Source organism: Rhinolophus hipposideros, assembly GCF_964194185.1.
Source record: "Rhinolophus hipposideros genome assembly, chromosome: 1".
Taxonomy (NCBI): Eukaryota; Metazoa; Chordata; class Mammalia; order Chiroptera; family Rhinolophidae; genus Rhinolophus; species Rhinolophus hipposideros.
In genome coordinates, this window is record NC_138047.1 from 79,061,692 (window position 1) to 79,085,225 (window position 23,534).

The 23,534-nt window shown below is 37.3% G+C and overlaps 2 protein-coding genes across 4 annotated transcripts in view; one reads left to right on the forward strand and one right to left on the reverse strand.

Annotated features, from left to right (window-relative positions):
• Positions 1 to 2,525, reverse strand: part of TBCK (TBC1 domain containing kinase) — a 177,942-nt gene extending 175,417 nt beyond the window's left edge. For both annotated transcript variants that reach the window (XM_081046007.1, XM_081046005.1), the window contains exon 1: positions 2,222 to 2,525. The gene's annotated coding sequence lies outside the window, so the exon portion shown is untranslated. The remainder of the gene's footprint in view (positions 1 to 2,221) is intronic.
• A 56-nt stretch (positions 2,526 to 2,581) lies between these two features.
• The window catches only part of AIMP1 (aminoacyl tRNA synthetase complex interacting multifunctional protein 1), a 41,061-nt gene continuing 20,108 nt past the window's right edge, over positions 2,582 to 23,534 (forward strand). Inside the window, exons 1-5 of one of the 2 annotated variants that reach the window (XM_081058987.1) lie at positions 2,582 to 2,848; positions 15,029 to 15,162; positions 17,275 to 17,388; positions 19,217 to 19,381; positions 21,486 to 21,697. In XM_081058987.1, coding sequence (XP_080915113.1) covers positions 2,757 to 2,848; positions 15,029 to 15,162; positions 17,275 to 17,388; positions 19,217 to 19,381; positions 21,486 to 21,697 — 717 coding nt within the window. In that variant the 5' untranslated portion in view covers positions 2,582 to 2,756. The remainder of the gene's footprint in view (positions 2,849 to 15,028; positions 15,163 to 17,274; positions 17,389 to 19,216; positions 19,382 to 21,485; positions 21,698 to 23,534) is intronic. The other variant, XM_081058988.1, reaches the window with a different exon arrangement.

Here is a 23,534-nt window from a genome sequence, read left to right on the forward strand (position 1 = left end):
ACAGAATGGTTCCTGGAAGAAGCCCCCTGCAAGCTGACAAGCACCCTGAATCCACCATGGATGGGGACAGGACAGTTCCCATAAGAAGCCAATTGTAACAGCAACCCCTTGAGAGCTGACAAGCACCCTACATCCTGCCTAGAAAAATATAAAACCCCAGCTATACAGAAACTCGCTGCAGCTGTCTACTTTGGACTCTGCCCCCGGCAAGACAACTGCTCTGCTGGTGCTTCTGTCCTTTATCATCTATTCCTTGGGCAGCTGTCTATTTAACACTCTGCACCTGGCAACTCTTCTCCTTGTGCTTCTCTCTTTTCTAAACAGAAATCTGCGGCAGCCATCTTCTCCAGACACTGCCACAGGCATCCTTGCTGTCCGACTTTCAATAAACCTTTTCTTGTTTTCCTACTTTTCTGAGTCTCGTGAATTCTTTCACATTCTGCGAATGACTAGAGGTATCCAAAAATAACACAGAAAGCAGAAAGTCCTTTGTGAAAGAGAGGAGGGTTAAAAACTACATAGGAAGATTATGGTTCAAAAACTAAAGCACACTTAATGATGGCATAATTTTATTTGTGAAAGTGGAGAGGAAAAAATAAGAATCAATTTGACGTTAATATTACAAATCTTCTCCTAGTGTAGCAAAGGAATTATCAAATCAAAACACTGGGAAGGAAATGTATCGCAGCATACTTTTACAAAGCCATAATATGGTAACATTTTGTTGGTTTTTATAGCACATAAACAAAGCAAAAAGAATTGTAATTAAGAAATATAGTGTAAATATTACTAAACAACAACGCATAAGTAAAGGTGCAGCTAAGGGAAGGTGGGGGTGGATTTGGTTTCTGCAGTGGTAAAGGAAAAGGTACAGTCACTACTTTCATCATTTTACTAAATAAGGAGCCAAAATATATTTTCAAAAGTTGATGTGAAAACAATAGAGGTTAAATACATTATTTAGAGTTATAAAACTAATCAATATTTAAACCAAAAATTATGATAACTATTCAAAAATTTGGAGAAGGTTGTGGATGGTGTAGATTATCTTAAGAAGTCAATTAAAAAAAAGAGAGAACTAGCATTTAACTTATTCAACATACAGACCTAAAATTAGGTAAGATTAAAAGTTAACTCTGAAGAACAGGACTGAGAGGAGGAAGGCAGACAGTGAACTGTTGCATTTTATTAGTCGATCCTTCTAAACTATACTCTTGATTTCAATTAGATGCCTCTACCTCTTGGACAACTAAAAATCCAACAACCAAATAAAGAAAATGCAAATGATTCAGAAAGATACAACACTAGTTGGCATAAAACATTTCATCAGTGTTCCGCTTCAACTACCTCTTAGACCAGTGCACGTAAAGGATCACACATTAAAAAATACACATAGATTTGCTCAGTTGGTGCGTGGAAAAAAGCTAGTTAAAAAAAAAAACAAACAGCTGAGGTGAGAGGTTAGTTGAGGAAAAACAACAATGCAAACCATTAGGTTGTAAAATTCATTCACTCAACAAATTATCTTGAAGATGCTATTGTAAGTCTGGTGTTTTTCCAGTAGTCAGGCCTAATGACAGTGAACAAGACGCAATCTGGTGCCCTCAAAGAACTTGGAGTTGAAATGCTTGAAATGGGGGGAAAAAGGGGGAAAAAATGGAAAAGGGAAAAACGGAAAAGATGCTGATTTCCTCCTGAATAAAAGAATTCACACGTTCCTTCAACGGGCGAATAAAACTAGTTCATTTATGTACTCCCCCTTGAAGAGTGTTTTCTGTCCCAAATGAAAACAGGGACAATGGGCCTTGAAAAAGCGATCAGTGACAATTCTAAAGTAACTTCCCCTTGTTCACTTTCTTCCACTCCACAAGCAATTACCTCTCAGCAATGAGTAAACCTCTGCAAAGCACAAACAAACCGAAGCAAAGGTTCGCATCTGTGGTGAGCAATGGAGAGCCGATTCCACATTTTCTCTAACCTTCTCTTAATGGAATGCTTTGAAGCAGCGAGGCGGTGATTCCTTTCAGAGGATTCAGGTAAACGTGTGTGGGCGGAAGGCAGGCTGCAGCTAGGGACGGGGACACTGAGCAGCAAGCGGTCCCAAGACTGGCTCTACCTTTCACTGCAGCCAGGCGGGGCCACTCGCGGCACCTACCTTTCTTCCACCTCCCACCAGCCCCACCCACTACGACAAATACCAGTGGGAAACCCAAATACCTGCCTTAGAGTCTGGGGACGCAGGCGGACACAAAGACACGGGGATGGAGGTTCTACACAGGGCCCCTGGGCTGTCGCTGTGGCTGGTGCTGCCGCCACTGCTTAGTGCGCCAGGCCGGGCACTGCGGACGCTGCTTCCCACGAGGCAGCTCCTGGGACGGCCGGAGCGCAGCCACTGCCCTTTGCCCGCGAGCTCAGTCTCCGCAGCGCCCAGCTCAGCACACGGCCAGGAGCGCGAGCCCGGCGCTCCCCACTGACAGATCCCCGCTCTCCACCCCCACGCGCCACTCGGCCGGCTCGTTTCCTCTGACCTCACAGCTCCCGCGCCACAACATTAAGGAAAGACCCCGACGTCCGGTGTCTTGCCCCTTGCCCAACCTGGCGACGAAATGTCGCGACCGAGGAAGAGGCGCAGGGGGGTGGCGTTTCTTGGCTGAGGGAATGGCAGACGGGAAGCGTGGTGTGGCCGCGCCCAGGAAGAGGTAACAGGTTTGGAGCTGAATCGGTGCAACCCTCAGGCGTCCTGTACGGACACCTCGATGGGACCTTCCTCAGTGCCGTCGCGTGCGAGAGGCTTGTCCCTACCTGCTTCGGCCGGAGGCTGTGCAGGGGCCCCTGTCCGCCGATTCATGTGAGTGGCGTCCTCGGAGGGGCCTGGGGTGGACGGACTGTGGTCGTAGGTGTTTCCTTTCCCTTACTTGCCCCCGGGAGATGACACCTGGCCTGCGAGGACGAGGGGGACGGCCGCTTGCACCAGCACGAATCTGGGCAGGAGGAAGGAGGGAAGAGCGTGGGACCTTTAGAAGGAGCCAAGTTTGAGAAACGGGATGCGGGGTTGAGGGAAAGGATGCTGCTGGACAAGATATAGTCACAAACGTGTTTACGTGGGTTAGTGTGCAGAGGGGGGCAGGGAGTCATTTCGCAAGTAGTTATTAAGCGCCCACTGTGTACCTGGCACTGTGTCCGGCCTGGGGAAAAAGAGCAGGGAACAAAACAGCAAAATTCCTGCCTCCCCGGACTTCACCGTTTACTGAGGAATGCACATATTAAACAGCAAAAGACATCCCATTTGGGGTCGTAATGAGCGTTGAAGAGAAAAAGAATAAAGCGGAGAAGGAGGGCATAGGTGGGAATTTTAGTGGGGCCTGGAAAGGGCTCACGGAAAAAAATGACTTTCGAGTTGAGAGCTGACAGAAGCGAGAGAACTAACCACACAGACGTCTTGGAGAAGCGCAGTCAGGCAGAGCGACCAGCCGTCGCAAAAGCTGTGAAGCAGCAGCTGCCTGAACAGCAAGAAGCCTGTTATTATAGAGTTGAGTGAAGTGATGAAAGCTGGAGACCAGAAGCCGAGAAAGCAGGAGCCGGTTAGCAAGAATCTCGAGGGCACCCGAGCTATTGGAGGGGTGGGAGCAGTGGCGTGTTATAAAGCTGACTTTTTAAAAGGCTCTCTCTGGCTGTTGTCGAGATAGATTGAAAGGGGCAGGTTGGAAGAAAGAACAATTTAGGAGGTTTTTGCCGTAGCACAGAGAAGGCGTGTTAGAGGCTCACCGGAGAGGTGGTAAGAAATAGCCAGTCATACTCTTAGTGTTCTTAATTTTGTAAGAGTATTAGTGGATGGTGAGTTAATTTCCTCTCATCGGGTTTGGGACAGGCTTTAAAAAGGAGTTGTCGTGTGAGTTTTGGAGTCACAGACACAAGTTCAAATTAGGGCTTTTGCATTTAGTGTTTGAATGGATTTAGACAAGTCAAGTCGTGCAATTTCTCTGAGTTTATTTATAAAATGGAAATATTATCTCACAAAGTTATCAAGGTTAGATGACAATGTATGCTGTGCCGGAGTCATTAAAGTAGTGGCTATTGTTAGCTGTGTTTTGGGATAAAACATGGGAGAAAGATAATGACGAGTGTACCTGTGGATGGAAAGAAGTGGTTAAACCCTATTGAAGAAAATCTGAAGCAGGTAAAAGACCCTTTTGTAAGGCAATAGGACCATCGGAGACCTAGACATACCCCTCTTACAATTTTATGCGTATTTCACTGGTTTTCTATGTTAATAGCCATAGTATCTGAAATGTATGGACTGTCCTCTCATAGCCATCCTTTAAAACCTCCAGGACTCCTCCTGTCCTCAATATAAAGGGGAAGAAGGCAAATTTCCAGTTATAAAATAATTAAGTAATGGGGATGTACAGCATGGTTAATAATACTGTAGTTAACTATTGTTAATAATACTGTGTTAAATATTTGAAAGTCACTAGGAGAGTGGATCTGGAAAGTTTACATTAGAAAAAAAAACACATTTGTAACTGTGGTGAAAGATGTTAACTGATCTTTTGTGCTGATCGTTTTACAATAGACTGTGTACAAATACTGAATCATGCTGTACATCTGAAACTAATATAGTTGTATCTGTCAATTACACATCAATAAAAAAAATAAAGTTTTAAAAAAGTCATACAGCTAATGAGTAGCAGAGCTAGAATTTGAATTCATTTCCTCTTCACATACTAAAATAAATGAAGAGCTTTCACAAAAAGCACAGTTTTATATCTTTCTGTGTTTTGGCAAAGGTTGCTAAAAGACCCCTGGGATTATTGGCAGTTGCCTCTGTTACGTATTTTGAGTGTCTCTGGGATGCATTGTTCTCAGAATATTTAATTTTATTACTTACCTTTTAAAATTGTGACTTTTGACTCACTTTAAATACTAGCATGAGTAATCTAGTTCTAAAAAGTACTATATTGTGTAGCACTGTAATAAGGATGTTCTCAGGGTGAAGTAACTTGGCGATTAGATTGCAAAGCAAATGAAAAAAAGAAATTTGGAAAGTAAGACTAGAAATGATGGTAGAAGAGAGGAAAAAAGTGATTAAAATACTGTAGTTTGGCGATTCTGGTATCCCCTTTTTTCATATTTACACCTCTGAAATACGGTATATTTTATAATTGTTGATGTCTTAAAATCACTATAGACTAGGTGGAAGTTGTGAGTTATTTGTCAGTACCCACCCTTGTGTATACCTGGTCATAACTGTTAATGTCATCAGTTCAGTTGACTTATGTGTACTATTGATCTATGCTTGTAGATTTTAATCTCCATTTTCAGTATCATTTAAAAGATTAATTAGCATTAAAATGAAAAGTTATGTATGCTAAATACAGAAAACAGAGTGATACAAAAATAGGGCTAAATTTAAAACAGGTCTTTCAATAAATGATAACAGGTATGACTACGTGATAAGAAAGCATTGGGTTAATCAGTGTTTTTTCTTAATGATACATAAAATAACAGAGCATCTTGTGATTGGAGTCTTTTTACAATTGATAGCATCTTAGAGTTGATGAAATACTGTGGGGACAAAACCCCAAAAAACAGTTTCCAGGCTCTCGGCCTCACATAGAAAGGTGCTGGCTCGGGTAGTAAATGGCCATCAACTGTGATCAGATGCCAGCAGCTGTGGCTAGTTGGCCGTCAGCTGTAACCCGTAAGCCATTGGCCACTAATATAACGGCTGTGGCTATGCTAGCAAGAAAGGAATGGGGGCTAGCGAGAAGATGGTGGCTGGCAAGCGCGGACTGCTGTTAGGCAGATTATGTAGATCCTGCTTCCTGTGTCTCCAGCCCAGCCGCCAGCGAGAATATATTGGTTTGATTCCCCTATCTATGGCTCCGTGGGTGTTCCTGTTTGGCCTTACCGTGTCCTGCGTTCTTGGGCGGGGAGTGGGAGCAGAGACCCTGCACAACAAATGGCACAGCGAGCAGGGTCCCCCGCACGACACATGGCGTAGTCGGCAGGATACGGTGCTGGCCAAAGCTTTCCGAAGGGCAGTGGAGCAGTTTGTGCGTATGAAAGCTCAGTCTGAGGAAGACCAGGAGGAGCAGCTGCCGGAGAGCTCGATCCCGTGGAGGGGTGGGAAGATGTGGATGGTTCCCCAAACAGCAGAGGCCGGAGAAAGCGGAGAAAGCGAAGGTTGTTGCCGCCCTGTGGGCTGGGAACTGCTTGCTGACGCAGCCTGGATGCGGGACTTGTCCCAGGAGGAAACGCTTGCTGAGTCCTCCTTGGGAGATGAGGGTGAGGTCAAGGTCATCCCTCACCCCCAGGACAGCCCTGGCGAATGACTATGGACTATGGGGAATTGCCTTCCATCCCTAATTTAATGGACGCTTGACTGTTTGGGAACATACCACCATGTAGTGGGACTGGTTTGATGTTTGCTTTTGTGTCTTGACTGGCTGCCATTGATAATATGTAAGCACCTTGATGTGAGCCGCTGTTGTTCCAGCACAGTACCCCGAGAGGCCCAGAGAGAGAGTGGCAGTGCCCTGAGGCCCTGGCTGTGTCCAGGAAGTCTGGCTGTGTCCAGAGAGTGGCAGTGCCCTGAGAGCCCTGGCTGAGTCCAGGAAGTCTGGCTGTGCCCAGAGAGAGTGGCAGTGCCCTGTGAGCCCTGGCTGTGTCCAGGAAGTCTGGCTGTGTCCAGAGAGTGGCAGTGCCCTGAGAGGCCCTGGCTGTGTCCAGGAAGTCTGGCTGTGTCCAGAGAGAGTGGCAGTGCCCTGAGAAACTCTGGCTGTGCCCGGGGAGACAGGTGGTACCCTAAGAAGCCCAGGAAGTCTGGCTGTGCCCAGAAGTACTGTGGTGGTGCCCTGAGAAAAGCTGGCTGTGCCCGGGGAAACAGGTGGTACCCTAAGAAGCCCAGGAAGTCTGGCTGTGCCCAGAAGTACTGGTGGTGCCCTGAGAAACCCTGGATGTACCCAGAGAGCCTGGCTGTGTTCAGGATAGTGCATTCACCTCCAGGCTCCTTGCACAGGGCCCCTCGCAGAAGACGCTTATCGCGTAGATTGTGAGGCGAGACCCTGTAGGGGTGGAGTGTGGGGACAAAACCCCAAAAAACAGTTTCCAGGCTCTCGGCCTCACATAGAAAGGTGCTGGCTCGGGTAGTAAATGGCCATCAACTGTGATCAGATGCCAGCAGCTGTGGCTAGTTGGCCGTCAGCTGTAACCCGTAAGCCATTGGCCACTAATATAACGGCTGTGGCTATGCTAGCAAGAAAGGAATGGGGGCTAGCGAGAAGATGGTGGCTGGCAAGCGCGGACTGCTGTTAGGCAGATTATGTAGATCCTGCTTCCTGTGTCTCCAGCCCAGCCGCCAGCGAGAATATATTGGTTTGATTCCCCTATCTATGGCTCCGTGGGTGTTCCTGTTTGGCCTTACCGTGTCCTGCGTTCTTGGGCGGGGAGTGGGAGCAGAGACCCTGCACGACAAATGGCACAGCGAGCAGGGTCCCCCGCGTGACAAATACAGTACTTAGGGTATCTAAGAAGATTTTTTAGCTAATTGCAGTTCTGAAACAGTGAAATCAGATGTTTTGGGAAGTAGACACTTTCAAATTTCTGTGCAATTCCTACACTATAAAGTAAAATTTTAACTCTGCACTTAAAACTTCCATTTCAAAGCAATAGCTTACTTGTTTATATTTGGTTCCTATCATTCAGAGCCTGGGGCAGGGAATTTGTTAAAAGAAATTACCAGGTATTTAGAATCAGAGTGGGGGAGACTACCTAGGAAATTGCTGAGGTCAAGGGAAGCCATTTAGAAATGATAGGAATTTCAGAAATAATCTTTTATATGTGTGTTTTAACAATTAAGATGTACTCTGAATTCTTGTATTTGATAAAATCAGCTTCAGCTTTTATGAAGTTTTTTATGTTTAGAGGCATCTTACAGTAGCATTTTCGGTTTAATGGAATATGATTATGAATGTTGAACAAAATGTTAAGAAGCAGAATAATTCAGATAATACTTTTCAAAAGTAGATTTGAAGACTCAAAATATGTTCATTTTATTTTTTTCAATTTAGTAAAGGAAAAAAAAGTCTCGACTCTCACTATCCAAGTACAATTAGCATTCTCTTGTACTGTTCTCTGTGTCTTTTTTCCTTTAAATATTTTATATTTTTAATTACTGTGCATGCAGTTAAGTATCATATCTATTTTAATCTCATAATCTTTTTTTATTTTAGCACAGACTAAGCCAGCATTCCCAAACTGTTTTAGAGATTACCAGCTGCAATAAATGTTACTAATAGGTCTTCTTTGGTTAGGACTCCGTGGTTAAATACATTGAGGAATGCTTCATAATTACATCCTTTATAGAAATTATAGCGTGAACATTAAAAGGGATGACTTCAGAGTCAGGCAGACGTCACTTTTAATTCTCATTTAAAAACTAGACACATGACCTGGTGCAAAATAATTTCAATTCAAGTTTCTGTCTCTGTTTAATGGAGATAATTACACTATTTAACGTATAGGTGATCTATTTAAAACATTTAGCCAGCCCATAATAAATGCTGTACCAGTGTTACCTATTATTAACATTATCATATATGAGAAACGCTCTGCGTATTAGCATATTAAAAGCTCTGAAGAGACTAAGGAAACTTTCAAAGTTTTGAAATTCAGTCAATACCCAATGTAAAATTGAAAAGCATGTGGAGCAGTTGGCACAAAATAGTGAAATGAGCACTGGGTTAAAGGTGAAAGATTTGGATTTGCCTGAGCCTTACGCAATCTTGTTAAACTAGCACAGTTGCTTTAAACAGCCTCATTTTTTTTTAAGTTCTCCAATTTACTGTTTTCCCCTCATATGTGTGAAAGCTTAGTGAGTAAGAACATGTTTAAATTTGCTGTCTACTTTGACTCGAGCACATGGTTCAAAATCACAGACTAGAAGTCAAGTTAAGGTCATGAACTTCATAGAGACTTCCAGGTAACTTAAATAGCTGACTGCAGGGAGTGGCGAAGTCCTTTTTGCTTTGCTGAAAGGCATTTGCATTCAGTTAAAACTCTTAACCCTGGAACACAGTGCCATCTCTGATCTGCGTGGTCTCAGTTGTGATCCCCAGAAGAAACTAGGGATCGGAACAAACCCCTGAAGAGCATCAACATACAAATCAAGAAAAAAGAGCTCTAAAGGGAGATGCCAAGAAAGTAGAAGGTGAAATCATATAATAAGTATCCTCATTTTATAAATTAAGAAAATGAAGCATAGAGAAATTAAGTAACTTGAACAACGTCTCACACAGCCTGTCATGTATGTGATTCAAGCAACATTTGTTGGTATAAATACTTTTAAAAAACACTATATTCGTCTGCCAGTATTAGTGATTGTTGTCTGCGTATTACTAGAAACAAATTGTAAACTTATGCATCCTTTGTATATTTTTGAAAAATCGAAATGACAGTTAATCAGCAAGTACTAGGAAACCTGTTTCCAGAACTTCTAATTCTAAAAAAAAATAAATAGCTCTTAGTATTTGAAAAAAGTCTTGTCAACACAGACCTGATAAGAAACTAATCCGAAATACCTTAAAAAAATTATTTTTAGTATTAGCATGTGGGGACAGAGCCCCAGAAAGCAGTTCCCAGGCTCTCGGCCTCACATAGAAAGGTGCTGGCTCAGGTAGTAAATGGACATCAGCTGTGATTGGATCAGCTGTGGCTAGTTGGCCGTCAGCTGTAACCATTGAGCCATTGATCACTAATGTAACTGCCGTGGCTATGCTAAAAATGGGGGCTAGCAAGAAGATGGTGGCTGGCCTGGCAAGCATGGATTGCAGTTAGCACGGAGTAGTGCGGGCTGCAGATTGCAGAGAAGTGGACCGCAGGTTGCGAACAGTGTGGCTCCTGCTTCCTGTTCCTCCAACCCAGCCAGCAGCGAGAATATAGTAATAGCAAGTGCGGTTGGTGGGTTGGCAGAGAAGCGGATGACAGAAGCGGACTTGTAGCTCCTGCTTTCTGTGTCTCTAACCCAGCTGCCGTCGAGACTATAGTACTATGACTTCCCTACCTATGGCTCCGTGGGTGTTCCTTTTTGGCCTAGCCATATCCTGCGTTCTTGTGTGGGGAGCGGGAGCAGATACCCTGCCTGACACCCGCGTGACATGGTATCATGAATAATATTGCCAATATATCTAGGAGTTATCTAGGAGTAGAGAAAAAAGTAGACACTGGTTGGTAGCTACTGTGTATTATAGTCATTCCTAACTTTTATTTTGCTTCAAAAATTTGATTATTGCCAGAGAAATGACTGTCCTAAGAAATGGTACTTTCCTCTTTGAATGAGAGTTAAATAGACTTTCTTTTTTAGAGCAGTTTTAGTTTCACAGCAAAATTGAGCATAATGCAGTCAGTGATTTTTTTTTTCTTTCCCTTAAACCAAAACAATTTGTATCTTTCTCGTAAAACGACGTTTCTCTTGATATTCTTGGCCAGTTGTGTGCCTTTGGCAAATTGGTATGTATGGCTTCTGTCGTGCAGGGCGGCCTGCGGGGTCTCTGGTCCCACTCGCCACATAAGAATGCAGCACATTGTGAGGCCAAAAAGGAACACCCACGGAGCCATAGATAGGGGAGTCATCTCACTACAGTCTTGTTGGCGGCTGGGCTGGAGACACAGGAAGCAGGAGCCACACTGTCCATAACCTGCCATCCTAACTGCAATCCATGCTTGCCAGCTCAGCCACCATCTTCTTGCTAGCCCCCATTTTCAGTTAGCGTAGCCACGGCAGTTATATTAGTGGCCAGTGGCTCACTGGTTACAGCTGACGGCCAACTAGCCACAGCTGATGGCCATCTGATCACAGTTGATGGCCATTTACTACCCGAGCCAGCACCTTTCTATGTGAGGCCGAGAGCCTGGAAACTGCTTTCTGGGGCTCTGTCCCCACAGCTTCTGGATTGCTGCTTTGCCTTCTGAGCTAGAGCTGAGAACTATTATATGCCAGTTCTTAGAAGACCTTCACAAGGCGTTCAAAGTGAAATCTGCTATATGCCTTTGAGTGTTTCTTCTTTGTGTACCATTTGTTTAAATAATCTCAAGTCTGTTATCTTTGAGTTTCCAGTTATGATGACAGTATCTATTTGTAGGGAGAAGTGTGCAAAGATGTTCAATAAGCTATTGTTTAATTGTATTCCCGAGGACAGGAATCATTTGATATCTTGCATGTTATAAACACAACATTTATAATTAATGTAAATATATTAATATTTATTACCTCCATGGTGTATATACATTCACAAATAAATGAACAGGCAGCTTAGACAAATTAAGTATATTTTTAATGTCAATCTCTGTAATTTATTTTTTATGTTCTTAATCCTTAAAAAAACAAAACAAAGCAAAAATCTTTCCTGGTGATCTAGAAATTACCATGACATAGTAACCCAGTATAGTATGAGCTTCTTGAAGTTGGGGATGTGTGAGTGTGTGTGTGTATGTGTGTGTGTGTGTGTGTGTATCCTCTTTTTGTGTTTCCAAAATTTTGCTAGTGCCTGGCATAGTATATTAGCTATGTGTCAAAAATCGTAAGTATTACTCATGGTATCTCATTTAGGCCCACATCAGCACTATGAGATATATTAAATCATCTCCATTCCACAAATGAGAAAACTGAGTCTCAGAGAGGCTAAGGAAGTTGTTAAACGTCACACAGCTGTTAAGTAGCAGATCCAAGGTCTGTGTGATTTCCAAGTCCATGTTCTTTTTTATTAAATTACTTTTATTACTCTTGTAATAAGTTCTTAATATTCTAAGTAAAATAGGGAGTGATAATAGTATGTACCTCACGGTATTGTGGTGATTAAATAAGTTAATAATGTGACGTGCTTCGAAAAGGACCTGGCAGTTACTAAAGACAAAATAAATACTAGGCATCATCATGATCTAATACCTATCAGGAAATTCGAAATGGCTTCTAATATTATCCATAATTACTTTCTATATGAATGGTTGAGTAGTATCACTCATCCCTCTCTATTCTCAATATTTTAAAACTTCATGGCCTAAATATGTGGTTTCCACTAACATTTCTCTGTTGCTAACATCTTTTTTTCCCTTTATTTATCATGTTTTGTCTAATCATTGGGTTAGAAATAAATCAATTTTTCCTGAAAATTTCTGGTGATACACCTTTCTCAGTCCTAGTTTTATTTACCAGTTTGCTATTTAAAACTACCTTAATCTAAGCAAGTATTTGTAAACTTATAGCCAAGTATATAAATTATACTTACTTTATAATATGCTTATGTATTATAATTAAAATAAATATGTAAAATACACATATACAGCATATTTGTGTCCTAAAGAATTTAAAAAAGTATAAGAATTATCCAAAAGTTGGATGATTTTTACATGCTTTTTTTGTGTTTGTGGGAGAGATAGGTATGTACATTTGACTTACTATTCCGTAGCCTTTTGTTGGTATGTTTCTTATTGAACATTTTATTGAAAAAAAAATGTATGTAGTTTATTTATAAAGATGTTCAAACTAATATTTATTAGCTAGCTCCTGCTAAACTGGAATTATTACCTAGTCTTAACTAGCAGTAATCCTTTTCGTGTTTTCAATTTTTTTTTTTTTTTTTTTTGCTAAAATGGAGACAAATGTGGGGGCCAGGGATTTTTGGAGGAAAAATTAATCTGTACAACAACCCTATGAATAATAGGCACTATTCTTTTTTCCACATTATGGATGAAAAACTAGAACCTTAAAAAGATTGTTCAAAGTCACACAAGTAGATAGAGAGCAGTTCAGTGAGATTAAGCCCAGAGAGGGGGCTCCAGAGCCTGCCCTTCCAACCACTTCTGCACTGGCTCGCTAGTGCCACACATGTCCTACAATGTAAATGTAAAATTGGATTTTACATTTCCTAATCTCTTAACACCTTCAGAAAACTGATTTTTGAGGACTTTTCTGATATCTCTCATTTATAGTTTTTATAAATATTCAAAGTTTTATCATTTCCCTTTATTATATTGCTTCCTCTTACACAGCACATTGATATGTATATATGTTTAATATAGTCAGCTTGTTTGTGTTTCTGTGTTTTAAAACATGGAATTCTTTCTTCCAAAAGTTATGCCAGTGTTTCCGTATGTATTATAAAAGTCTTATTTTATTTAACTTATTTTGTAACTGTGTTTTGCAGATACTTAATCGGTTTCTCAGCTCAGTAAAATTATGTATCTTTTTTTCTGTTGGTATAGGATCTATAATCTCTGTTTTGCAAATTATTGTTAATCTTACTTTTTAAACTTTTTGTGTGAGTTGCCATGAGTTTCATGTTTTGTTCTATCAGGCAGCAACTTGGCTGGTATTTGTAAGATGACTTTCTCAGACTGTTGGTGAATTCATGAAAACTACTTTACACTTACTACTTCACACTTTGTTTCTTGTCAGTTAAGATACTAGTTTGCTAGGTTTTTTTCTGAAGTCTATCACTAACTACACATTTATCTTACTGTTACTCATTAATTTTTTTCTTTGCCAGAGGAGTAAAAGTTACAAATCATGTCAAATCAAATACTCATTATTTCACATGTGTGAGATAGCTATATTTCACCTATTGAATATATTTGATCATAGCTTATCACAGACTAAAATAGAAAGACGTTAAACTATAACAATGCTGTAGATTAGATACTAAAAGTTCAGAGGAACATAGCTTTTTTACTTTACCTTTCTTCGTATGTCAGTTTGTATTTTTCTCTAAAATTGTGGCTTTGCAAATATTTGAGGAACAACAACAGGATATTCTGTGTTTATTTTGTGAAAAATTGGCAGAATTTAAAAGGTGATATCTTTATTTTCAGTTTCTGTAACTATTTTCCCTCTGTATTTTTCTAACATGTTATATAGTAAAATGGACAGTTTTCTATGTCTTTTCCAGGTTAACCCTCATTTATATTTTCTTCATTTACTAGCAACTTTTATTTTTATAGGGTTTTTTAACTGCTTCTATATCATAAATTGTCAACTTTAGCATGAAGGTTTTTGAGGGTTTTCTTTTTATAAAAAAAGCTAAACATTTCAGAATGTTCTTTATAGAATGGATATTGCCTAATAATTTGAAATTTTAAAACAATCTTGTATTTGTTCATTAGAAAATTTTTAAAATAAAAATTTCACCACTTATTGAGTGCATCATTTATTTAAAATCAGAATTATTTCAGCAATGCTTTTGTCATAGTTATACTTTGGATTATAGATTATAAATTGGTATACTTTGTATTATATGATCAGGTGAAAAGGACCAATTTGTAGTATCGTTCATGATTAACCCTGTCTTTTATTATGTTGAAATATTGGTCAGTTTAAACTTTAGCATGATGAATTAATCTTGGAATGTTTGCTTATATTTTTCTGCACATGACAGGATGTTATCTATGAATTATTATAAAATTAAAATTCTAATAATTTTCTTTTACAAAGGACACAGTATATGTACTGACATTACTTCTGAGTAGGCATGTGATTAATATTGATGTTTTCCTAATTTTTAATCGTTTGTTTTTAATATTTCATAATCACATGTTCCTTCTTAGAATTGTACATAATTAAATAAACAGTAGAAATATCCGACATACTAAAGTAACGTATAAAGAAGGAATTCAGCAATTTTTTACTTTGGAACCCAGGTATGATAATCAGTTATAACTTAGTTAAGGTTGTTATTCTTTTCCCTTAGTGTTCCCATTTTTGTCACAATACTCATGGTATTTTAAAGCTTTCTTCAAAACTTTCCAACCTGAAATGTAGTTAAATAGCATGTTTTCTGCACTTAGGAGAAAAATTGATTTCCTCTTCCAGATTCAGGAATTAATTTGTTTAACATTCTGCCTTTGGTTGTTTGTAGGAAAAGTGTTTTTCTAACACATTGATCTGTTAGAGTAGAAAATGTTTTTCTTTTCACTATCCTATACAATAAATATATTCCTTTCACAGTATAATTTATCACTTATTTTTTTCACTTAGGATTGTCTGCCGTTTCTTGGCAAAAATGGCAAACAGTGATGCTGTTCTGAAGAGACTGGAACAGAAGGGAGCAGAGGCAGATCAAATTATTGAGTATCTTAAGCAGCAAGTTGCTCTTCTTAAAGAAAAAGCAAGTAAGGACATTTAAAATTTCCTAAGGAGATACTTAAAATGAATTCATGTGTTAATAGACAAAAAAAAAATGTTTACCACAAATTATTGCTTCAGCTTGATAACTTAGATTCCTTTAATATTTCAATTTTGAGTGAAATAATAATCTAAAATAAATTAGAATTGTTATATAGTAAATGTATGATACGAGGTGATCTGTAGAGAAAACAATGTATTTCAAGTTACTGAAGTTAAATTAATGTTTAAAATAAGTTGGTATAGAATTAAACATTAAAAATGAAGAAAATTGGGTCAAATCAAATATGAACTGAAATATCTCCTCTAAGTTGTCATAGAAGAGAATGTATAGTCATATACTTTCACATTATTCTCTACTAAGGTATTTTCTGAAATGATTTTTAAAATTTTCCCAATACTTCTTTAAGTTTTACCTAGAAATTGCTGTGATTATATGTATAAAAATCTCAAATCTGAATTTCTGCTTTTAGGATGTAGGTTGATTTTTGATTTATTTCATTATATTTTGTTTTTCAATAGCTAATGTTAATATCGTAATAAAAATTCCCAAATCTTTTACCATCACTAATAAAAACGAATGGCTCACAGAATCCTACATTTTTTACTATCCAAAATTTTTCCCTTTATCCCTTTATCAATTCTTTTTTCTTCTTAATTTTATAATACTCTTTTAATTATTTCTTTTTATAATGTTTTATGACAGTTTTTGTTATCTTAAATTTTTTAAAATTTTTTCTTAAAATTCTTAATATTTTTTCCCATTAGTAAGACGAAGAGATTAGAGATGATCAGTGCTTCTGTGTAATAATAATGTATGTTATAAACTTATTTTTTTCTCAGGTGGGTGGCATTTAGTATCTTGACTTGGCATTTCAATTTTGCTAATTAAAAGAAAAAAAGAACCTTTCTACATTTGTTGCATGTTTATTCTTCACCTTTATCATTTTTTTTTGTCAGCCTATCTTGGTGGGTCTCAGTCCTGTTGCTTCAATTTTACAATAAATATTTTTTAAATCTCTGAATATCTTGTAAGGAAAATATTTCTTATAGGTACAATAACCCACATATACTCATAATTTCAAAACATACATTAACCTTGTATGTAATATAGAGGAGAATTAAAAAGAGAGTAATTTATAAGTAGTAGAAATAATAAAAATGTGTATTTCAGTAAGTAAATACTTAGGAGTATATGTTTAGGTTTACTTCGTGTTTATATACAAAAAATAGGATCAAAGCTCAAATAATTAACAGTATTTTAAGCTATGTAAAGAAACATGGCAATAGGTCACTGGAATATGCTGTGGGATATGAGACAGTTTTTCATTCTGCAGGAATATCTAGGATATTGGAGAACATCTGGCATCCCTGGCCTCTGCCCAGTTAATGCCAGTAATGATTCCTATGCGTATTATTTGCGACAACCAAAAATACTCCCTCAGCTTTTCAAAATCCTACCTAGGGAGCAGTACCAAACCCACTGAAAATCATTGTTTTTCTTTTATATTTTTGTATACCCTGTCGCTCACCTTTAACACACACATTGTATTTTGAGTAAATCCTTGAAGTTATTTCACTCATTGAATGTTTGACCAGTTTAACTTCTGAGACATTAGGAATAAAAGATTATTCAGCTAATTTTACAAGGTAATAACAAAACAATGAGAATAGGTATTTATTGTTTGACTTCATTATTAGATCTCACATTAAAAAAAAAATAATATACTCATACTTGTCTTTCTTATAGTTTTATCTGTCATTGACACTTTGAGCCAGGTTTTTATGTTGTCATAAGTATCTTTATCAAAGCTAGGAAAATGATTCATAAATAAAACGTTTTATGTTCCACTATTATTTCACAGATTTTCTCCTTTTCTCTCTCTCTCTCTCTCTCTCTCTCTCTCTCTCTCTCTCTCTCTCTCTCAAATATCATATTTTAATAAATAGTAAACTCTGATATAAAAGAACTGCCTAAATATTTGGTTATTAGTGTTATCCTAGCTATGTTTATACTGGCTATGCTCTCTTTCACGTAGCATTTATTAGAAACCTTTTAGAAAACACAGCTATACTTAACTGGATTTTCTTGATTCTAGTTTTACAAGCAACTTTGAGAGAAGAGAAGAAACTTCGAGTTGAAAATGCTAAACTGAAAAAAGAAATTGAAGAATTGAAGCAAGAGTTAATTCAGGCAGAAATTAAAAATGGAGGTGATTAAATGTAGAAATGATAGGTTGTTTTCATTTATGATAACACTTATCATTTATTGTTTAATAAGTTAGGTATTATGCTTGGTTTCTCACCCTCACAGCATCCCTTTTTGTGCATTACTCCTCCTTTACAGAAGAGAAAGTGGAGACAGAAAAGGCAAATGATCTTGTTATGCAAAAAATGGGTTTTGAAACCTATGCTTTTAATTTCTGTACTATACTTCAACTTGATAATCACAGTTTCCTATTGAATAGTTATTGAAAATAAGCCATAATAATATTTAGTTAACATTTATTAAGTTTTACTATTTGACAGGTACTGTGTGCCAAGTGCTTCACATACATTGTGTCTGTTATCCTTATATTATGTATACACAAATGCCCTTGTTTTGTACATGAGGAAATTGAAGCTTAGAGATCTAAAATATGAAATTGTACAATTTTTAAATTACCAAGTTGGCAGATAATTGTTTCAAATACTACGTTGTAAATAAAATTAAATTTTTTGAAAATTATTTTAAGGGCATCCAAATAATTTTACATTATTATGAAATAATAATAGTTTTGTTACAACTTCCAAGTTTCATGCAGAAAAGCATTTGATTGTATTGGAGAAAATCTTTCCTAGGTGAGTTAAAGAGGCCCAAGTAGATTAACTACTTCCTTTTGACCATTCTGTCAGTGAATTATGTTGAATGCTGTAGTATGAACTCTACTCTAGTGAGCTAAATAAAAATAAGGAAAAATCAATATGTATACTTAAAACTATCAATCAACTAGAGAGAGTATCAATGGAAACTTTGAGGCTAGTTGTTTTACAAGACTAGGGGATTTGGAATACAGATACAGAATTAAATAAACAGTTAAAATATTAGCAATATAAAGCAACTTTTTGTTTCTCCCAGTTTTAGAAGATTGCCCTGAACCATTAGACTGTACAACTCTGATCATATTGAAATGCTAAAATAAGTCAAGTATGAATTGAAGTATTCTGTCTAAAGGTAAAACATAAAATAAGGATAAATAAAGCTACATTACTAAAAAAAGCAACAGCCTCCATGGATATTTAAAAAATATCTCAGAAAAGTGGTCTGAATATTGGCCAGAATTTAAGAGACATCAAAATCTCTCTCAAGATTACATTTTTCCATGTTCGATAGTCAGAGAGAATGTTTTTAATATCAACTGAAGGAATTTTCTTTGCTTTTTAAAAAAGGTTTTTGAAATAGAATCATGGACAAGTAATGCTATCTCTCCATTAATTCTGACATAGAAATGACTATTATTAAGACTCCTTTCCAGTTGATTGTTTAATATGAAAGAAAACCTGCGTTAAAAACATGCCACCTTGCCAAACCATGAGAGTATATAGTCTCTGGAGATGGACTGCCTGAGTATAAATTCTTATTTCCCGGCTCACTGTGTATGTGGTGGGCTAATTTCTTGTCTTCTGTATGGCTCAGGTTGATCATCTGTAAATGGGGTTATGAATAGAACTTAATGCTTAGGGTGTTTATGAGCATTACGTGAGTTAATAAATATAAAACATTTTGAAAAGTGTCTGGGACGTAGTAAGTCCATAATAAATATTAGCTACTACTGTTGCTCTCTGTAATTTTCTCTGGTTAGTCATTAGTGATTAAATGAGAATTGTGCATTTAATTTTATGGCAGCCTTTTCACAATTTCAGACAGTAGAGACTTGATAATGCTCATTTGTGGTGAATTTGTCTTTTAAAAAGAGCTCATGTTTGTGATTCACATTTTCGTGGTTTTCATCTTGTTTGTTGGTTAAATATAAATGACTTGTATTTCATTTTCTTTGTCAGTGAAACAGATACCATTTCCATCTGGTACTCTACTGCAAGCTAATTCCACGGTTTCTGAAAATGTGATACAATCTGTACCATTAACAACCATATCTTCGGGTGCCAAAGAACAGATACAAGGAGGAGGAGAAGAAAAGAAGGTGAAAGAGAAAATTGAAAAGAAAGGTATTTTACTTTACGGTTATTTGGCTCTTGACTGGTTTATCAGATCTCAGCCTTTTTGATAATAGTAATGATGTCAAAAAGAGTTCAAACTTTTATGAACTAGAATAAAGTTAGGGACAATATGATATTGGAACATAGAGGCTGGACCCTAAAGGATGTGTGAAGGTTGACCAGGTAGACAGGTATGTGGCATTTGAGGTAGAAGGACCAGCATAACTAAAAAGTCAAGTAGATATTAAGTTTAGATGCCCATGTGTAGTTTGGTGTGACTAAATTTTGGTGTATGTTTCAGGGACAGTTTCAGAGAAATCACAGGTAGAAAGTTAGCTTACGGCCAGTTATGAAGATAGGAAAAGGATATTCCAGTCAAACACGAATGTCTAAACTAAGGCATGGGGGTGTTGAAGTTTTAGTAACCCATGAAAACTGAGATAGAAAGTATATCACCATCCACTTAGGCAACCAGACTAGAAATCTTTATATTAACCTTACCTGCCCCATTCCCTCAATTTTCATATCTAATTGGCCATCGAAGGCTATAATTCCTATCTCCAAAACAAAACCCAGTTCTGTTCCTCCTTTTTAGGCATTGCCTTAGTTCAAGTGCTCTCTCTCTCTCTCTTACCTGAATTAACATTAAAATCTCACCTTTTTTAGTTTATCTTTGCCTTGCTGCTAAAGCTATATTTCTAATCATAAATTTGATTCCTTTCTTTATTCTACTTTCTAGACTTCACATTTTCCCAGGCGTATCTAAAAGTGCTTTTATAATTCATTGTAAATACCTCTCATAATACTTACACTTATTTAAAAATTTTTAGAAAATATAAAATGGCTGAGGAATTTGTGAATCTAAGCCAATTTAGCATCTAATGTTTGTTATTTCTTTTTGATAAACATCTGTAGCCTCTTTTAGTTAGAAGTAGATAGGGGCCGTATATCTCCAACACAACTTCATCACTAGGTGGTAAAGTTACAATGAAAGCAAGTCAGACTAATTTTTCCACTTTGTAAAATTGTCTTTTCCTACACCAGGCAGAATTATTCTTCTCTGCTTCTATATTTCTTTGTGTATGTATTGTTTATCACATATTCATTAATATATCTGTCTTCCTTAGAAGAGATTTTCAGTGCCTTGATAGCATGGGCTACTCACCTTAATATTTTTAGTGTCTTAAATCTCAGTAAATATTTGTTCAAAGATTAAACAAAGGTAGGTTGAGAGAGAATGCTTCCAAGCTACATACCTTATCTCTACCCTTCAGATTTAAAGGTAAACAAGTTTTATTTTGTTTACATTTTTTTCTTCTAGAGCAGCTAACTGGGAACTCTTTACAGGTTGCATTTTGGCACAGTGGCTAAAATAATCATATGCTAATAAGAGCATATAAATAAGAGCAGAATTTTTACAATATAACCAGAATAAAATATTGTCTTCTGCTCAAATAGTTGCTGTGTATAAACCTAAAGCTCTAGTGAGTCTTCAGGGAAATAATAAGAAATGGTCAAATTCATTGTATAGTTACTGGTATGTATAACTGACTAGAGAAACATTTTATCAGTGAAATTATATTCGATTGTAGTTCACTCTGTCAGTTGGCTACGGACTGTGTTCTTTCTAAATATATATAGGTGTTGTTTTTATTTATTTCCAGAGTCACACTAAAAATTTTAAAGGATTTTCTACAGCTCTGTTTCAGGGAAAGGCAAACTTTCTCTGTAAAAGGGCATTTAGTAAATATGTTAAGCTTTACAGGCCATAAAGACTTTGTCACAACTATTCAGCTCTGCTGTAGTGCAAAAGCACCCATAGACAATATGGAAATGAACAAACATGGATGTGTTTTAGAAACAGTGTGCTGGATTTTGCCCATTTTTACCAGCCTCTGCTCTGTGTCTTTAACTAGAGATAGAGGCAGTTATTTAACAGTGAATTAGCTAAAAACGCGTCAAGCTGCTATGTCTTGCATAATTCTTTCCTCTGTTATTTAAATGAAGATAGGAGATAAACACTTTTAAGCTCATCAGTATCAATGTTACGGAGTTTTTCAAAGTGTAGTTTTGTTTTCCTTCTGATGTTTACCCATTTATATATATTTTTTAGGAGAGAAAAAGGAGAAGAAGCAGCAGTCTATACCAGGAAGTGCTGACTCTAAGCCAATAGATGTTTCCCGTCTGGATCTTCGAATTGGTCGTATCATCACTGCCAAAAAACATCCTGATGCAGATTCTTTGTATGTAGAAGAAGTAGATGTTGGAGAAGTAGCCCCAAGAACAGTCGTCAGTGGCCTGGTGAACCATGTTCCTCTTGAACAGGTAATTTGTACTACTCAAGTTACTTCTGACAGTAACACGTGTTACTTTCATTTCCTGTTCCTTATACGTTTTTATACATAATTTTATATCTGATGACCAAACAAGGAGCTAATACTGATTAGTTCAATTGATTAGTATGAATGTGATGAATTCTACCAAAAAAGTGCATAAAACTATCAAAACCTTACAAAAGATGTGTACATTAGGATTGGATTCATAAGGATGGGGGGAGGGGTGATGTATTTTTAGTTTTGTATTGTGAGTGTGTGTGTGTGTGTGTGTAAATCATTGTTCCATCATGGAATTTTATTATTCCTTTTTTAAAAATCACTATTATATAAACCCAGAAAGCCAATCTAAAAATAAGAGAAAAAGTTTTATTTCTTTATAACTAAAGAAATATTTTCATTCTTTAAGAAGAAAGAAAAAAGGGGATCATGGAGATTATAGTGTAATTTTAATGGTGTTCCTTTAGTTATTAAAAATTGGGTGTTTTGTTTTATTACTTGGGTATTTAAAACTAAAAAATATGTGTGTGTGTATATATATATATGTATATATATAATACATGTGTATTTCCAGCAACAGTGGATAAAAGAGAGTAATAGTATTTATTTGCTTTATCAAGATGACTTCTGTAGTAATTTCAGTCATCCTCTGCCCCACACTACTTCAGAGATTTTGCAGACTGTAGACTTCAGCATTAAGATAGTTCTACCTCCCTGTTCATTGCCAGCTCTGTTGCTTATTGGCTTTGTGAACTTGGACAAATCTCTACCTTTGTTCATTCATATTCCAGATGCAAGTATTCATTGAGCACCTGTGGTATACCAAGAACTGTTCTAGACAAGGGATATAGTAGTTGAATTAAATGATAGATTTGTTTTTTTACCAAAAAAAAAGCCCTGCCTTTGTGAAGCTCACTTTCCCATAGGGTAGTCAAAAAATCGTAATAGTATAGTATGTTAAATAGTGATAAATAACAAGAAAAAAATAAAATAGGGAAGAATCTAGAAAGTACTAATATTACGGTGATAGTGTCATTTTACATAAAGTGGTTCTGGAAGGCCTCATAAAGAAAGTGACATTTAAGTAAAGACCTAAGAAAATGAAGAAAATAAGTCTTGTGTTTTTCTGGTGAAAGAGTATTTCAGGCAGTTGTATCATGGATACCTGAAATGGTCACAGAATAGCAGGAGGTGGTGTCACTATGGCAGAGTGAACAGGAATGTCATGGAAGATGTAATAAGAAATAAGCTTGCCAAATGACATAGGATGTTATAGATCACTGTACAGACTTTGGCTTTTATTCTGAGTGAGGCGAAAGCCACAGGAGGCTTTTTAAGCTAAGAAGTAACATAGTCGGCCTCGGTTAATGAGATCATCTGGCTGCTCTGTTGAAGGGAGAAAGATGGAATTAAGGGGGTCAGTGAAGAAGTTTCACTTATCTATGAAAAAAATATATAAATTTGGCATGTGTATGTGCTTTTTTTCTTTTTAAACATTCATCATGTATCAGACCAGGACTTCTTCATAACTACTTATGAAGGTAGGTTAACAAGGGGTCTTGGAGAAAAGAACCATCTGATCTTAAGTCAGTTAAACTGGAAAAACGCTTCCTCCTCGAGGCTTCCTCTTTGTTCTCACAAGTGCAGGCTGTTTCTACTCTTCCAAAAGTAGTCATTCACATCCATAAGCAAAATTGTTTATACACGCATCTGTTTCTAACCCATCAAGGCAGTACTAGTAAGCATTCTATAAAGCAGGGACATTGAGCCCCCAAAACTGCACACAAAATTTTATACATTTGTGTATTCTAAGGTAAAAGTCCACAGAT